The following is a 19,174-nucleotide window of genomic DNA, read 5'->3' on the forward strand; positions in this document are numbered from 1 at the left end:
CTTATCCTGAAGCACTTTAACAATGTCATCAGCACCTGTGTTTTTTTTTAGTTGCTTCATATTCATCATCCTCTAAAGTATCAATTGCATCTGAATTAGTAGATAAAAGGTCTAACTTCCTTTTTACGAGTTTTTTAAGCTTTTTCTTTTTCTCCGGAATATAACTTTTAACAGTTTGTAACTTGCGTTTATCTAAGGGTGACTCACCCAATAACGACAAGGATTTATTAAAAATAGAAATTTCTACTTCCTGGCACTGATAATTTTCATCTCCCTTGTCACTACAAATATCTTGAGATTTGGAACTGCCTTGAGAATCTGACTCTGTTTTACTATTTGCAGAATTTTTATCATCACATAATCCTATTTCGGAAGGTAAGCCAGTGATCCTCTTTCGGCAAGTATCACATAATTTTGCTCCAGCCATAAGTTTTGAGGGATACATAGCTACTTGTCGACTAGTAGCTACCCTCAAGGTTTTATATTGTTTTTTCTTATGGTGTTGGAAAGGATCATAACAACAGTGTTGTCTCTTCTTTAAATCTTTTACTTGTGCTTGAAATGCCATTTTTAATCTAAATTTAATTTGAAAGTTGCTAAAAACTAATTCCAAAGTTTGTTCTATTAAAGTTGGTGAATTAAAATTATTACGTATACGTGGTAAAAGTCACGTAGATAAACGTGATGAAAGTCACGCATTCATTTATGGTTTTTAATGACTATTGTTGTTTTATAATTGTCATGGGAATTATAACTTTGTATTTATATACGATTTTATGTAATAAAACAGAAGGTTGAAAAACGCTCAGATAGTTGTTTTTAATATATATATATATAAACGAATACAAGAATGCAACAAAGTTGTCTTTTGATGACTAATTCAATGGAAATGAGTTGATTATTTTAATATATATATATATATATATATATATATATATATATATATATATATATATATATATATATATATATATATATATATATATATATATATATATATATATATATATATATATAGCTTTAAGCCTCATATAATTTAATACTGACTTAGTATGTATTTATAGTACTAGTAATTAAATTACAACCTAGAAAATAAAAAAAAAAAAAAGGAAATAGTTAATAATATATATTTCCAATAGGCTATTTACAAAAAATGACCTCAAAATATCGCATTTGTAAGGCAAATAAATATTAAATTTTTAGAACCTACTTATACTTTAATATTATTCCCAAAGCTGTTTATGGGAATCCCAAAAAGATTTTTTCATGGGACATCCACAATAAAAAAAGCAATCTGTAAAAAAAAAGTTATGACTTTTGACCTTTGCCATCGACCAGGGTCAAAGGTCAAATGACCAAATGACCAATAACTTTTTTTTTATTGAACTTATCACTTATTTGTATAGACACAAAGTTGTTCGTCTATGCAAGAGCTTCTGTTTGCCACCAAAATTAACTTCCTAAGTATAATAGCAAAAAAGTTATGACGTTTTAAATAACCAAGGTCAAGTGAAAAGGTCAAAACTTTGAAAGGTCATATCTCAGAAAATAATTGACCCAAGTCAAAAAAATTTACATGTTTTTCTTCTGTCCATATGCCCAACATGTGAGCCAATTTTCATCAAAATCCGAGTCGGTGATGTTGAATTTGACCAAAAAGTGGTTCCACTTGACGTGGAATGCCCCTGTTGTAAGGAGGTGAATCTTGAAAACGCATTTAAGTCTAATTTAAGTATTTAGCCAATGAAAAATATTTTTTCAGCAGTAAATTTTTTTAATTGTGCTAAATTTCGTTTTAATTATGCCTATTTAAACCGCGTGACGCAAGCTGTTATGTGAGTCTTCTGACCTCACACAGATTTAATTAAGGTAATAGATTTAATTAAGGTTCATTAAATGTTTACAATATTGACTAATGTAAGTCGATATTCTAAACGTTAGATCGACGTTTAGTAAACGTATATATAAAAAAGTTTGAAATATGCATTTCAAATCAAGCGTCGATTTTTAGTCAATAATAGGTTGCTAAACGTTTTATTCATTTTTCGACCGATTTCGACTAAATATTGAACAACTCTGAACCAATCTGTGATTACTGGGTTTAAATGTTTTAGGCTTTTTAAATTTTTAAACTTATTAAACTTTGAAACCTTTTTAACTTTTAAACGTTTTAAACTTTTAATCGCATAAAACTTTAAAACGTGTAAAAGTAGATGAGTCTATATTTTTTAACATTTTAAAAGTATAGAGTAAAATATACATAATATTTATAAAAGTATATATATTTAAAGTTTATAAATTTTATTCTGTTGTTTTCGTAAGTTGGCAAAACTAATAGCACGTATACACGCTAATAGTTTTGCATGTGTTATATGTAATACAACGTGGTCGCAAATTTTTAATAAACGTTAGCAGATATTTTTTTAGTAACTTTTACAGTATCCAATTATTAAAAATAAGTATTTAACGTTATGGTCAATGATATAATAGATAAATATTTTAGAATGTTCTAAAAAACTTTGACCAAAATCAGTCAATTTAATTAGTTATGATTTAATTTACAAATTAATGACAAATTAAATTATAATTTTTGACAAATTATAATTTAATTTGTCAAAAAGATTTATTCGCCAATGGCATAGAAGTAAAATTTCCTACTTTTAACTTTTGTTTTAAATATTAAAACTACTAATTTATTCTTTTTTTATTAAATATTAAAACTACTAATTTATTATTTTGTTTTAAATATTAAAACTACTAATTTATTCTACTTAATTTATTAGCTTAAAAGAAAAAATTAGAATTTTTTTAAATACCCAAAACTTTTGCAAGCAATCATATAAAATGAAACTTAATGTCAAATATTTAACATTTGTTTCTAGTTAACATTTAATTACTTGTTAACTTAAAAGCAAACGCGCAATTATTTTTCATTACACCCGTCAGCGGGAGGCAAATATTTCCGCCTCCAATTTGGTGGCCGCAGCCAGTTGGGAGGCAGAAGCCATTGGAGGCGGTCTCCAAACGATTCTGCCTCTACAATTTTTTCCGGAGGCGGCCACCAAAGGCTTCCGTCTCTTTAATGGCGCTGGCCTCCAAAACATTTTGCCTCCAAAAAAAAAATCTGGCTGGGGCCGCCAATAAAAGGTACTGGAGGCAGGAGAAAAAACATTTTGCCGCTTAAAATTGATTGGTAGGCCACCGCCTACAGCTTCCGCCTTCCTAAAAAGTCAACCTTTCGGCAGAAAGTTACTTTGCGCCGGGCGGCATTATCAACTCTAGATTTTGATAACATCGTAGGAATCGATTATAATATTTCCATTAATGCTATCAGATCATGTGGCCTTATTTCGTTTTAATGATTTAAAAGCGTCACCAAACTCGTCATTAGTCAATTCAGTAAAAATTTATTTTTAAGTTTCTTAAAATTTGTGCATCGTTAACATGTTTATCTTTTCAGTATGGAACGCTATTAGATAATTTTGTTTCAATAGTTGTAAAGTATTTGTTAAATTCAATTGCAATATCATTTAATTCACTTAATATAGTTTTACCAATTTTCAATGTATGTGGCAGCAAGGTAACGTGATTTCGTTTATTATTTATATTAATCAATAAATTTTAAATTTCATACAATAATCTATGAGCGTTCAAAAATTATGACCGTATAAAGTTTAAACTCCCTTAATTTGAAGGGGTAATAAATTTTAAAAGGTTTTAATATTTGACCACTAAGGTATTACTTTATGAAATTTAAAAATTATCGATCAATATAAACTTAGTTAAAAATAAAAAATTTTTTTTATCAACTTATTGCTCATACTTTTGGGGCAGGTGTAGCTAATATTTTAGGTTTTTGTTTTGTTTCCAAGTTCCAATGGTTGCAACTTTTTTCTATGTATCATTATTTGACATAAGTATAAACATACATGTATAAATGTTTGGAGTTTGCTCCACGTTTGGAAGCTAGCTTAAAAATGGTTGAGTTATGATCCAAATATTTTACCTACAACAAAAGTTTGGTAATCATTAATAATTACTCAACAATAACGTAGATTAATAAACAATACGTCAATAAGGTAGGAGATAAAGCGTAACATATTTAAGTAATATAATGTAGTAATTATTGTGTAATAAATTAAATATAATAAGTTAAATTAAGCGTAATAAATTATATTAATTAAAAAGTAATACGTTAAACAAACTCTTTGGTATTTTTTCAGAATAATGTTGTCGCCAACTTAAATACTTTGATAATAGAATTGATGTCAATCTTATCCAAAATGTATTTAATGATATGACTTACCATGGTTCTGTTTAGTCGCATTTGAGTTATTACACACAAGATAATAATTTTTCCGCTGTTGCTATACAGGCGAGTATTTTTTCAGTCTGTTGTAAAAATATGGAGCTAAAAATAATGTCCACCCACCCAAAGTTAATGGAGGCTATCGCTCTCTTTACTGCCCTCCCCTAGGATCCTGCTTCTGAGAAAATTGCGCAAAGGTAAGCAAATGAACAGCCGTGGCTAGAAAGAGATCCAAGGTTCTAAGTCTGCTTTAGCCATATTTGCAGCTTCAGTAAGTAGGCGGCGTGAGCTTCGTAAATCTTTATAAAGCACCTCAATAACCACAAAAAAGTTGTCATAAAGGTCGGTTTCCATATATTTAAAATGGTCGTACGACAGTCGCAAAATGGTCGCGCAACCATAAGGAAACATTGGTCGTGCGACTAATTTGACTTGCAAAAATGTTTTATGGTTGTGCTTTAGGTGTCGTAGAGATAAAAAAAGTTCTTTATGACAATTTTTGTACGACCCTAAATTATGATTGGCTGATTCTATTTTTGAGCGTGTACTATATTTTTATTGGCTGATACTGAACAACGCAACCGATATTTTAAAAAATAGAATGTAAACATAAAAAAGTTTGTAGTTTAAAGGTTGATTTTCATATATTTAAAATGGTCGCACGACATTCGCACGACAATCGCAAGACGAGACATAGTCGCAAGCGCAGGTCACTCATGTCGTCGCACGACCATATAGGAACATTAGTCGTGCAACAAACTTTGTCGTTCAAGTTATTTTATGGTTGTGCCATAATTGTCGTAGAGATAGAAAGAAAAACTCTCTACGACAACTGTCGCAAGCCTTTTAATATGGTTGGTTGATTCTATTTTTGCGCTTTGCATTATATTTTTATTGGTTGATATTGAACAACGCAGCCAATATTTTTTAAAAATAGAATGTAAATAAAAATAACTTTGTAGTTTAATAGAAACATTAAGTCGTAGGACACTACTGTTGTATGACTGCTGTTGCACAACTATCGTACGACGAAATGGAAAATAACCTTTATCAAAAACATTTTAAATTATGCGTAATGACGTTATAAAATATAGATAATTTGTAAATGACGTTATACAACATACATAATTGACTCAATAACCAATGAAATTTATTATAAAAATAAAAAAACGTTTTTAATATTCAATTTTTAAAAAATTTTTCTATCTGACCTAGGAAACTACTGCCCCATCTGTGTATTACAATTATTCACAAGAGTATACAAAATATTAATATCCCGAAAACTTTCTGAATATAGTAAAGCTAAGGAACTAATACAAATTCAACAATTTAGGTTCAGATAACTTTTAACTGTAAAACTGCTTTGATAACTTTAACCAACTCCTGGTAACTTATTTAATAAGGAAATATTTGTTAGGGTCTTATTATTAGACGTGACAAAAGCCAAAGTGCTGGTAAATAATTTCAAAGTTATTTGGAAAGGAGGGTTGAGAAAATTAAAAACGAAAAAAAAATTTTTTTCAATGGAAGTCTATATCAGGAAGGATAAATCAAGGTGTTGGCCTAACCCCAGAGCTTTTCAAAACCTATATAAAAGATCTTCATCAGAGGTATTAACTTCAGTAAAATGGAAATAGTAGTGTTCAAATCACTTAGATAATAACTTTCTGATAACTTCATTATTTTAATTGAAGATAGAGAAATCCAATAACAAACCGTTATTAAACTATCCAGGGTTACTTTAGATTAACATTTACACTTCAAAAATAAAATTGATGCAACCATTGGGAAAAAAAAAATTATTCTATAAAAACTAGTTGAATCTGCACTATTTGGAATAATCTGTCCAGCATTGGCCAACATGTTTACATTTAAAAAAGATGCAAAACTTAAAGTTAAAATAATAAAGAATAGACAAGGCAAAAATATCAATATTATAGAAGCCAAAATATGAGCTTAGCTTGTTTAATATAGTTTTATTTTTGTTTATTATATCTATTATATCTACTTCGTTATGTTATGTGCATATATTACTCAAGCAGTGAAAAATTAACTGTAAAATAATGAGCTCTAACTAATAAAAATAATATTTTTTATAAATCGTGAAGTCAAAATTTAGATAAAAATCAAATAAATCAGTGCAAGAGTTTTAATGTATTTTTTAACACTTATTCTGCCATAATTAAACGGTTAAAGGGAAATTGTTAGTGAAGATAATCTGTTTAAAGTAATATTTTCAAACTTTTAAAAAAAAATAAAAGATTTATAAATTTAAATTATATATAAAAATTAAATTACAAGCAAGATATCTATATAGAGTATCATAATAACATAACAGAATTTAACCATTAGCAAAAGTATTTAAAAATGTATGTAATAAGCTTCAAATTATTATTTAAAATATTTTTAAACTTAATTTCTTTTATCATTTTGAGTTATATAACATTTTCAAATGATATAAATATTTTCAAATAATATAAGTTTTCTATTATTCTTGGTGTTCTCTATTCTCTATGGCTGAATAATGTTTATTGAGTATACTAACAGTAAAATTTTCCCAACAATTTTTTTAGAAGAACTTTCCATTATGCATTTTATACTCATCTTTACATTTTTTTTATCATAAAACTATTGTCTAAGTTACGTTTGTTTTTCTAATTTTAATTTTAATTTATATTTGACAAATAAGTATTTGTAAAAGTATTCTTTTTAACACCAATATTTATGCGTTAAGAATTTTAGTTTATGTTGTAGCTATTTTTGCAAAGTATATTGTTTTAGTAATATATGGGGAAAGCTCTATTAAAACCAATGATAATATGCTATAAGGTTTTACTAATTAAACTCATTTGATTCTGTTAATAAACTGAACTACATATTTAAATTTAAGTTTTTATGTTTTAGTAGTAAAATAAAGTGGAATGAAATTTTTCTATAATTTATTATTATCTATCCCAGCAAACATTCTAAAGCAAAATTTCAGTGGACCTATATAGGGATTTTGAGCGGTCCATTATTTATATAGTTTGATTCTATGGCTATATCTCTGAGTGATATTTTGTTTTTTATTCACCAATTAAATTCTAAAAAAAATATATTTTGTTATTAAACTTGCCAACTGGTTTTAGACCACCTCATAACACTAAATTTAAAACACACCTTTTTGACTAAACTCAGTAGAGTTGCCAGATGTCTGGTTTTTATGTAAAAAACAGTACTATGCACAGTACAGAACCTATTTAAAGCAGTAGTTCATTAGTGGCAGCTGTCAAAAATGGCTAATCGAATACTAGCCATTATTATCATGTCGGTAAGTTATTGGCTGGCCATTCATAGTGACTTCCACTATGATTGGTAAAGGTCCACTAAGTGACTGATGAGCAAAACTCTAATGAACCACTCAAAAATACCTATATAGGTCCAATTCAAATCCACTAAAACAATTTTTGCAGGGATGTTATATGACTTAATAGTTTTTTTTATAGTAAATTCACATTTAAGTATGACCAAGTATGTTTTTTATTATGGTATTTAAGTCAATTGAGGTGACTTATACTTAATTATTTACAAGTTATATAAAATTTTTTAGATAATTAATCTAAGAAGCTTTATGTTTTCAGTTTTATTTGAGTTATTTATATTCAAAGTTAGAGCTATTTCATTTTTTTTTATTTCATACCTAACTGTGTTGCAGGTTCAAAATACTGTGTTGCAGGTTCAAAATACTGTGTTGCAGGTTCAAAATACTGTGTTGCAGGTTCAAAATACTGTGATAAAAAAAAATTTGTTTGCTTTGCTGTAATTGTATGGATTTCATTATGAAGTTTGAAAATTATGTTTGACAAATATTAAATAGTTGAATACTAAAAAGAAATTAAAGTTGATTAATATATTTTTGATAAGAAGATTGATAAGAAAGAATTTTTTTTTTAATTGTTTAATTATTATTTTTCACCTTCTATTTATTGCTAATTTTAAAGTACAATTAAGCAATGGAAAATTTAAGTTGGTCAAGCATCGAGGAAGTAGTCGAAAAAAGTCGATTGGAACAATACAATCTGGCGTTAATTGTTCCATCAAACTTTACATTTTACAAAAATTTGTTAGTCTTTCTTGGTGTTCCAAAGGTATCATACAAAAATGATAATACATTGATATATTTTGATTTTGAAAATGGTTCATGGGATTCTACCAATGTTGAATCTTTAGATGGAGCTGAAAATAATATGTATCTTTTCAAGGATCTTTTGAAATTTTTTACTATTAATAATGTAAATGAAGGGGTACATTTCTGTTCTTTATATTGAATATGGCTTCTTTTATTCATACAAGTTAATAATATGATTACATAGCTTATTGAATAGTTACATAAATAAAGTATAAATTAACTTGTTTAAGTAATTATCTTCTTGGTTTTTATGTTGAATTAAAAATTTAAAATAAAGGGATGAAAAAACAAGTTTAGTTGTTGTAAGTTGTATTTTGTTGTATTTTGTTGTAGTATAAGGCACCTTTTAGGAAGTTTTTATATAAGAATGCAATAGAATACTTTTAACCCAAAATTGTTTTTAATATTTTGTTTGCAGTTCACATTAAATAAGTGATAAACTGAAAATTGAGCTAAAAATATACATAGGCTGTTGAGATACCAACAGTTGAAATAATTCTGATTCAACATTTTATTTAGAAGAGACAGCAAAACCACTTTGCTGTGTTCAATTAAATAATAAAGCCACTTTGATATCCCTATAATTTGATATTCAAAAAGATTTTGCTAGAGAAATTTAAGAATAGCACTTCTAGAACTTAAAATTAAAGAAATGTCTTATCCAATTTTGTTCAAAAATATTGACTTGTAAATTATTGTCTGTCAACCAAATCCCTGGAAAAAGTTTTTATTATGTATTATTAGTTTATCTTAAGCCTACTGAATAAAAATTTGATTCATGCTTGATTCATGATTCATTCTCTCTAATACTTTATAAAAGTATATATTCAAAAATAAGGTCTTTTTAAAATTTTGAAAACTTAAATTTTGTAACGAAAAAAAAATGTTTATTAAAACCTTTTTTAAAATAAATTTTCAAAATAGTTTTATTTAATGATTAGTTTAGGACATTTATAGAATGGGACCCAGACTTACAATTCGTACAACCGGATATTGTTGTGAGTGTAGAAATTAAGCATATAAATTTGGAATCGTACCTCATCATGTGATGCATGCATTTATACATATTCAGCAATCTTTAACCATTAAAATCCCATGTTATTATAATTTAGATAAATCTATATTTATATTTTTTAGAATGATTTTAAACATTTTTTTGGATTTGCAAAAAGAGTAAACATACAAAATCTGTCTAGTAGTTACTTGTTTTAGACTTTCTTGACTTTTAAAAAAAAAAAATTTTAATTCACTCCTAACAAGGCTGCAAGCAACCACTATCAAGTTGGGAGTTACTAAAAAAAAAAAGAATTTAGTTGTAGAGCAACGAAACGGTTGACAGACTTGAAAAGATGTGGGTTGTATGAGTCAGGAAAACATGAAGATGGGAGAGAGTTTCAAAGGGTTGAAGTTCCGGGAAAAAAACTAGACAAATAAAAGTTTGAGAGCATGCATTTACAGTAATTAAATAAGACTTTGCAGTTACAGTAAGTAAATAAGACTTTGCTAAATCACTAGTAAAGCGAGAATGAGTTTTAGTTGATGGAACTAGAGATAATAGCTCCTTTGAACAACAACCATGATAGTATTTGTATAAAAAAGAAAAAGAGGCAACTTTACGATGATGGGAAAGAGGCTCAAGTTTAGCAGATAGAGCAGGTCCAACTACATTTACAATGCATTTTTGGAGCAATAGCCCTTGAGAGCAATAGCCCTAGCCTCATTGCCTCCATCTACTGCACAATAAAATCTTTCAGTCCCAGCAGTCTGCATGTCAGCCTGGGGAGAGAGAATCAAAAACCGTATTGATTGTCTGACAGTAAGTTATTTGACTCAAGATGGTATGTGAGAAATTTGTTGATCAAAGACTCAAAGACCAATAGTTTCAAGAGAATAAGAAAAAATAGTTTCAAGAGAATTGAAGTTCTGGAGAACAATTTTGTAAGGCTGTGACAGGAATGTCGTCTAGACCACAAGCCGTTGAAGAGTTTATATGAGATATAACTTTAGCAACGAAAGCAAAAATGATTTGAATGTCTAACAATAGTTTAATCTGTTTAATTGGAATGGAAGGAAAAAAATGGCGATAAGATTCAAGAGTCGAATTAGAAGAAAAGTTCTTTGCAAATAGTTCTATCTTATCCTTGGGAGAGGTAATAAGATCAGTCCCACAATTGAGAGATGGAATGTTAGACCTACCCTTGTTTATGGCGTTATTGAAGATTTTTCAAAAGTCTTTAAAGCCTAACTTCTGAGATAAGATGCAAGATTTAGTGAACTGAGAATACTGAGAATGAAGCTTAGCAGCAGGCAACAACTTTTTACATCACTTTTTTGCAATAATAAATAGCCATTTGTTCTCTAGAAAGTTGTTCTTCTAAAAAAGATGAAAAAAATAATTATGATTAGTGATTGCAGCTGCAGAAGAAGGTGAAAACCATGGTTGTTGAATGAGGCTTGTGGTGAAAAGCAATATTGTGATAGCAGCTGCAGTGGTGAAAAGCAATGTGGTGAAAAGCAATGTGGTGATAGCAGCTGCAGAAGAAGGTGAAAACCATGGGAGTTGAATGAGGCTTGACTTGGAACCTATGAGAATGAATAAAAGCATCCGTTCCTGCCTGAAACCAGGAGGTTACATAGGAGGCCCATTTATCAGTTATAAGAAAAAAGACATCAGTCCAAAAACTTAAGTTAAACTACATTATATATTATACTAGCTGGAGTTACCCGGCGTTGCCCGGGCCAATATTTAAACTGGCTTACCTGATATCTGTACACAAAAATGGGCCCAAAAATGGGCCCAAAAAATGGTCCCCCCTGACCCCGGGGTCAGGGGGGCATATTTTTAGGCCCCCTTGACCCCGGGGATCGGGGTACGGGGTCAAAACCCAGCTAAGAACAAACAAACACACACACAAACACACATTGCCCTTTATATATATTAAGATATAGACTATATTTTAAGTTAAAAGAGTACTTCACTTATTCATAGATCAAGTACAGCCTCCTAAGCAATGAGCTATGCAGTTGTCTCAGTCATGTTAATTAACCCTAAGCTCTAACTAAGGGCTCCTAATGTGGTTTTGACAATGTCCACCAAAAGCATTAACATGGACACCATCCATGTACAACATGGCACAGTTGTTAATACTGATATTTTGTAGCTGTTGATAGAATCAACCTCTCTGAGAGCTACACAGAGTTTGGGAAACCTTACTACCAGACGGCCTCAGAACTATTAAACTGAGTTTTAGAGCTGTACCTTCACTAGAAGATAACAGGAAAAGTTGCATAGCCTCTATCAAGGAGGCACAAGCAAAAACCTATTAGTAGAGTCAAGAAGATCCAGTATTCAACATACTAGGCAGAAAACAATGTAACACAGGTTTACATCTATGCCAGCCAAATAGATGAAGAAGGAGTTCGAGGCTGGTTAGTAGAGTTATTCTGCTAATCTTTAAAATCTTTGCCTATGAGGCCTTCTACAAGACTTATACTTAACCAAGAACTTCAAGGCAGGGGAATTATAGCTAGGTGCAGTTAACATCTGCCCAAGATGAGTATTTTTAATGAGACACTATCTCTAGCCTTGATATAATCAAGAGCCCCACGGCAGGGAATTTTTAAGTTGGAGTTTGTTTTTCCTAGCCTTTGCCTTGAAAAGCACACCCTACAAGGCAGCAGGGCATGGGGAAGATAGTACTGGGTTACATGATACCAGTAGCAGGTTGATTGAGATGATTCTGAACCTGACTTGAACTGACTTTTAAGTACTTAAAAGGAGTTACTTCCTGCAAACAGTACTCTAAAACATCAGGCATGAAATTATGGAAATGTATTAGGAAAAATACTACTTCTAACAAAATACTTGAGACTGAGGCGAGCATAGGCACTATAGCTGGAGTAAGTAGTCAGTTACTGAGCTTAAACTGCTTCAAAGATTTAAGAAAAATACAAATATTCATAAAGTAACTTACGGGTGAGTAAACACCGCACCAGAGGTTCACACAGAATTCAAACATAGATGTATAGAGTAACTTATGAGTGAACCAACACCACGCCAGAGGTTCAGACAGAACACAAACATACATAAAGTAACTTATCGGTGAATAAACACCACGTCAGAGATTCAGACATAACACAAACACCAAAAAAGTAACTTACAGGTGAATAAACACCGTGTCAGAGGTTAAGACAGAATCCAAACATACATTTAAAGTAAATTACAGGTGAGCTAGTAAAAAATCTATGAATTCTACCATTCAGATTAATACTCTTGAATGTATCCAGGTTATATCTTAATCCAAGTTGATGGTAAAAGACTACATTTTTTGAATAAGACTCCAATAAGTTAATATAAAAAAACTTTATTTAGAGTTCATTTAAGTTTCCATAAAGTAAAGATATTATAGACTAAAAAGATCTCTTGACATTAGTTCGATATATATTGGTGATTTGATGTTTGTGTTGTCCAAAATAAAATACAGAGCTATCACTGTAACACCCAACAATGTTCTTTACATCCATTAGTGATACATTTATTCACTGATGGTTATGCCGAACAGTACTTGGACATCAACCTTTGCCAACTAGAGAGCAAATTTGGTCTTAAACCTGAATGGAATTTTTTTGCCACGTTGCTCAGAAAGTTTAAAACAACCATACCAAAACCAAATTCTCACATCAGATGCCATATCTTTTGTATTGTGAAATCAAGAAAAGATAAGATTTATTAGAATAAAAATACATGTTTTAAAGGACACAGAGGTCCAATTAGATTGGCACTAACAGTGTCTGAGTAAGAAAATAATATACATAATAAAAAAATATAACTCATAATAATAAAACAAAGATCTTATCTAACTTTATATAGGTAGCGTTTATTGAAACTGATTTGATTTCATTCCTAAACATACAATTTTTTAGATGTTTACAGCTTCTTATATCAAATAATTCCAGATAGTAACAATTCATAATAAAGCAAAATTAGCAAATATCGAATTGACATTGTTGCCTGAGTATCTTATAAAAATGACCATACAAATAATTTTTATTGCTAATCTCAAAAAAAAGTTATGCATAATTTTAAAACATATAATTAAATTATGTTTTAAAAGTCTGAAACCAAACCTGTAAGTGGCTATAATAATTTAAACTAACAATAATAATAATTTATATAATAATTTAATAATTTTAATAATTTAATTTTTAATTAATAATTTTTTTGGTGAATCTTTTTTTTGAGTTTTTAGTAATTTAGTGTGTGGACCAAACTGGAAATCATTATTCTACTGAGATACTGCAATTGATGAACAATTCTATATTGCATGATGAAAATTTAACAAATACATGTAGGAAATTTAATAAATACATGTATAACAAATACAAATGTAGTTTTGAGTTAGATAGTAAGATGCAAAAACAAACGTCAGAGAAATAAGAATCAGAACAAAAATTTTATTCTGAAAAATAAACTTTGTCTGGTTATTTTAGAATAAAATAAGATTATAATAAACATTGTTATAATTATTCTGAAATCAATATTAATCACGGTTTTAAATGGAAAAAAAAGCAAGATTGTTTAACTTAAGTTGTTAAAATATTATAAGTCTTTAAAAAGTCATTATATTTTAATCTCAATAAAAAATAATTATTCGAACATCAGGCCTCAACAAAAAATAATTATCCAAGCATGTTGTTTTGTAAACAAAGATTTGAAAGTGATTATTAAATAAAGGTCTTGGAAATATTGTTTATAACAATTTAATAACAAGTAACCAGTAATAATTGACAGTTATTTTTCAAGTTCATTTAATTTAATATTATCATCTAGTTTAATTGAAGGAATGGTCACAAGCTCAGCGCAATTAGGGTTTTGACTTGTTCAAGCAAGTTTAAACATTGAAATTAAAAAATAAAAGCATTTTCTATAATATACTATAAATAAGAATATAAACCAAAAATTTCCATTTTTAAAAAAATGTTTTACATATGCTGGCATCATTCTGTTAGAAAGTTATCTGGACTGACAAGTAAAAGTTTAATCTTGTTGAGTCAGATGGAGCTCAAAAATTATGGAGAAAAAAAGGTTAAGCATTTACACTCAGTTGCATTCAAGGAACATTAAAGTTTGGTAAAGGAAATGTTATGGTCTCGGGATCAATTGCTGGGAACGGAACAGGTAAACTGGAGTTTTTTAATGGAGTTATGAACTGTGACATTTATGTGAATATTTTCAATAAAAAATCTTCTGGCTTCAACTAAAAAAAATGTGATTAGAAAACATTATATCTTTCAACAAGACAAGGACCCTACAAATACATCAAAGAAAGCAAGAGTTTTTTTATCCAAAAACAGATTGAGTTATTTGATTGGCCGGTTCAATGTCCAGATCTTAACTCAATTAAACACCTGTGGATAATTTTGGATCAAAAGTAGTACACAATATCTGAAAAAAAGGAAGAGCTAAAGATCATGCTCCAAGAAGCTTGGAGCATGATCAAATCAATTCAGATGCAACAAAGAAATCAGTTGAATCAGTTAATAAATTGTTCTCAAATTTTAATTCCTATGAATCTTACTCAAATTCAAACCAATTGAATTGAATCAATCCAAAAGTCATAAAAGCTTCAAGTGGTTAAAGTAGTTTAAAAACCTAAAGTGGTCCAACTTGGTATTGAGAGTCGAAACATTTATTTACTTAGAGAACCATTTAATATTCAAAATTTTGTTTGGATACTTATTTAACGCTAAAAAAATGCATAGTTTGAATACATGGTTATGTTTTAGCAATTAAAGTTAATTATTGTAATTTTTTTTGCTTATTAAATTCTTGATTTTTTTTCTTGAATATAATTTAAAATAATAATCATAAACTTTTATACTTGTTTTCATATAAATTAAATTTATAGTATATAATAAATAAATATAATATTATTATAAACTTATTTTTATATATAATAAGTTTATAGTATATAATAAATCATAGGGTGCTCCAAATTTTTTTTTATCAAAATTACTTTGCTCCCCGGGTGTTTTCCCATTCCTTTTAGTATTTAAAGCGAAAAAAATCATACTTCAAGATTTTAAAATAACTCTAAGCCTTGCCACCATGACAAAAATGTTTGTCACATTGTTTAACATTGAAAAGGTAACATAAATTGTTCGAAGTGAACTAAATTTATTAAAAGTTGAATTTAAGCAATCAAAATTTAGGTGTAAACAATGATCTAGCCTAGCTACAATGATATGATAATGTTATGCCTAAGAAAATTACTGATCCCGCCGTATTCAGAAAAACAATTATGTAAGTTTTTTCATAGATTTTTCAGTGTTTTTTTTCTGAAACCTGGTACATTGCGCTGGTGTTGTTCCACCGGTGTTGTTCCACCACTTGTAAGATATATTGTTTTTGTGCTTCGTCTCTTGTTAAAGTATTTGCAAAGTCTGTGATGAACTTTATTGCCCTCTCGGCTAAATCATTGACAACTTTTGCATGACATATAAACATTGCCGCTTCTTGAAAATTATTGTCGGTTTCCCACTGCTTTGGAGGCAAGTGCAACCAGGCTGTTTCAATTCCAAGTTGAACAGGAGCCAGGATTTCTTGCCAATCAGATGTACCAATTTTGTTGAGGATACTAGCTGTGGGAAGACAAGAACACCTTTATCTAGGGGTTTGTCTTTTTTTGCTTTGATAAGTTGTCTGGCAATTTGTTTTTTTTCCGAATCTGACACCAAATTTGAAAAGAGCGAAAATGTAACCATTTCTTCTGCCAGATACCACATATGCCTGTTCAATGCTGAAATTGTGGCTCCAGCTACCTCGGGGTCAATTTTCTTGAACATATGTACATCATGCCATAACTGAAGATCATTTGATGGTGCATCGGCTGCAGAAGGGGCGGCTAACCACGATTTCACATAAAATAGGGCATTGAATGTGCAAATACGACTCAACTTTTCCAATTTTTCAGGATCATAATTCAGCTGATCACCAAAAGCATACATTTCAGCACTGTATATAACAGTTGCCATCCAGCGTGCATGATGGTGTGCACCAGGCTTGAGCCAGTGCACTACACAAGGAGGCATTTCTCCTAGATGAGCACAAGTTCTACACATGAGCACATGTATGAGCATAAGTTCTACACATTCTCTGTAGTCATCACGAGGCATGCTGTTACCTTCTGAGGCTAAGATTTGTTGCAAGAAATTAACAACATTTTCCTTCTGTTGCTTGAGATGTCGATCAGTAATATTTAAAATTTTGAAATTCGATCAATGTTTTACTGTATACCAAGATTTTTTAAATTCCATGAATTCAGTGGTGTCAGGACTGGATTTGGACCAAAAGTCTGTTGCCATGTGGAACACAAAGTTCTCTCCATCACATGATGACGACAAGCAAAGTATAATACTTTCTTGTTCAGCATCAATTCCAACTGTACACATGCACCATTTTTCCATCCTGAATTTGATGCAGTAGTATCGAAAACAAGACCAACAATGGACTGTTCTACTTTCCACTTGACTACAAGAGAATAGCTACTATTAGCCATTGTAGCGCCAGTTCCATCCGAGATAACTGGAACTCCAAGAAGTTTACCTTCTTTATAGTTTGGCATCCCAGCCATAAGAACACCTTGCCGTTCAGCATCCTCAGGAACAATTTTCTCATCCCAATGTAATGTTATGTACTTTGGGGAAACAAATGTAGTTTCAATCTCATTGGCATTCTCTATTCGAAGCTTTTCAGCAGCCGTCCTACTGCTTGTTTTTGATAAAGTCTCACACTTCAAATCAGCTCCACCCTCTGCGAGGGTGAAGCTGATTTGAAGTGTGATGAAATTTTGTCACTTTAAAAAGGATTTCTTGGAAGATCCAGTGTAATTTTTTCTTCTCTGTCAGGTTTGGTTTTCTTTGTTACAGTATCAGCATCCTGACATTTAAAATCTTCATCTTCACATTCGTTTAAACTAAATGTAACACTAATATCCTCTTCTGATTCCATGTCTGACACGGGGGAGTCAACACTTGTTGTTTTAGGATTGGTGCTCATTGTTGCTGCCAGATTATTTTGACTTCTCAGTTCTTCAGCCATTTTTCTTGCCAATTCAATTTTCGCTATCTGTATTTTTGAGAAACTTCTTGTTTGTACTTTTTGTCTTCTCATCCCAAAATAACTCTTTCTTGAGATTTAACTGCTGTAAAAAATTCAACATCTTCTTTTTTTTGCTCATTATCACATCTTGGTGAACAATATAAAAGTATTTTTTTCATATCTTCAATAAACAGTTTTTCCTTTGCTTCATTTGATTGACATCCTTTTTTCTTCTGGAGTGTTCTATAAATATTATAGAGATCCAATATTTTAGCTTTAACTTTGTCTTTGCGTTGTATTGCAGTTCCAGCTTTATCCCATTGATTTTGAATTTCCACTACAACTTTTTCAGCTATAACACCATTACAACTGACATGTTTGGTTTGTTTCATCGGCTCGTCTTTCAAAAAGAAAAAGAAACGCAGCACATCTCCCTTCGAAGGAATTCTTGTTGGTAGTAATTCAGTTAAAGGTTTTACTAATAACCAGATGTCAATATCTTTCCTGAGGACAGGTCTATTCATGATTGTTTTTAACAGTTCCTTCAAAACTAATGGTTCCGTATTATAGTGTAATATATACACTATAGGGTAGGGTGCAGTGAATTTTAGTTTTTTTTACAATTCATTTAGCTTGGGTGTGCAAAAGTTGTTTATTCATTTCAGAAATACTCTGGAAAAATATCAATGCTCTAGAAAATTATCTTGAGGTGCCCCAAGACCTTTAAAATTTTAATGGGTCCCTAATATTATATAAAAAAAAGTTTTTCAAAAGTATGTCATGTTGGCTCTCAAAAAAAGCAAAATTTTATAAAAATTTCAGAAATAACAAATATTTTATAAAAAAATAAATATTTATTTGAAATTATTATCAAAAAAATAAACTTTTTTCATCTTTAGTTTAAAAGGTCTTTTTTTCTGCAATAAACTATAAAATATCAATTTTTTTTTAAAATAATTGTTTTTTTATAAAATATTTGTTATTTTTGAAATTTTAATAAAATTATAATAAATAAATTTATAGTATATAATAAATAAATATAATATTATTATAAACTTATTTTTATATATAAAAGTTTATAGTATATAATGAATAAATATAATATTATTATCAACTTATTTTTATATATAATAAGTTTATAGTATATAATAAATAAATATATAGATAAATACCAGTATGAAAATGCCTTAAAAGAACAAGGTTTTTAACTTTTTTTTTCCATAAATGAATTAGGCTATCAATTGCAACATGAAAAATAAAAAAAGTATATTTAAAGAACAACAAAAAAATATACAATGTTGTAGCAATGCTACCTTGTAGCTACCTTGTCCTTTTAGCTTCAATCAGTAACAAAAGTAAACCAAGTAAGAAAAAGGTGTAAAACAGACTCTAACTACAAAACAATGCAAAAACTTAGAAAAAAACAAGACATTTTTAACCTGTTGCTCTTACTTTAGGAGGTTATGTAGTGATAGTCTATAATGATGAGTGAGGTTATATAAACTAGTTGTTTTATTAATTTTTAGGATGTATGCTTTATATTAAAGCATTTTGTATTCATTATTGAATTCTGCATTAAAAAAGCTTTATAAATGTT

The 19,174-nt window shown here is 29.6% G+C and overlaps 1 protein-coding gene across 7 annotated transcripts in view; it reads left to right on the top strand.

Moving 5' to 3' along the window:
• The first annotated feature begins 3,415 nt into the window (after positions 1–3,415).
• The window catches only part of LOC101237474 (dipeptidyl peptidase 8), an 87,837-nt gene continuing 72,078 nt past the window's right edge, over positions 3,416–19,174 (top strand). For 3 of the 7 annotated variants that reach the window (XR_010640863.1, XM_065805813.1, XM_065805816.1), the window contains exons 1-2: positions 3,416–3,580; positions 8,290–8,537. Coding sequence is in view for 3 of the 7 variants with exons in the window: in XM_065805813.1 (XP_065661885.1) it covers positions 8,302–8,537 (236 nt within the window). In the remaining 4 variants the exon portion in view is untranslated. Of the gene's footprint in view, positions 3,581–8,289; positions 8,538–15,935; positions 16,151–19,174 lie in introns of those variants that run through there. The other 4 variants (XM_065805815.1, XM_065805817.1, XR_010640864.1 and 1 more) reach the window with 4 other exon arrangements.

The sequence above is a fragment of the Hydra vulgaris genome, chromosome 09, assembly GCF_038396675.1.
Source record: "Hydra vulgaris chromosome 09, alternate assembly HydraT2T_AEP".
Lineage (NCBI taxonomy): Eukaryota > Metazoa > Cnidaria > Hydrozoa > Anthoathecata > Hydridae > Hydra > Hydra vulgaris.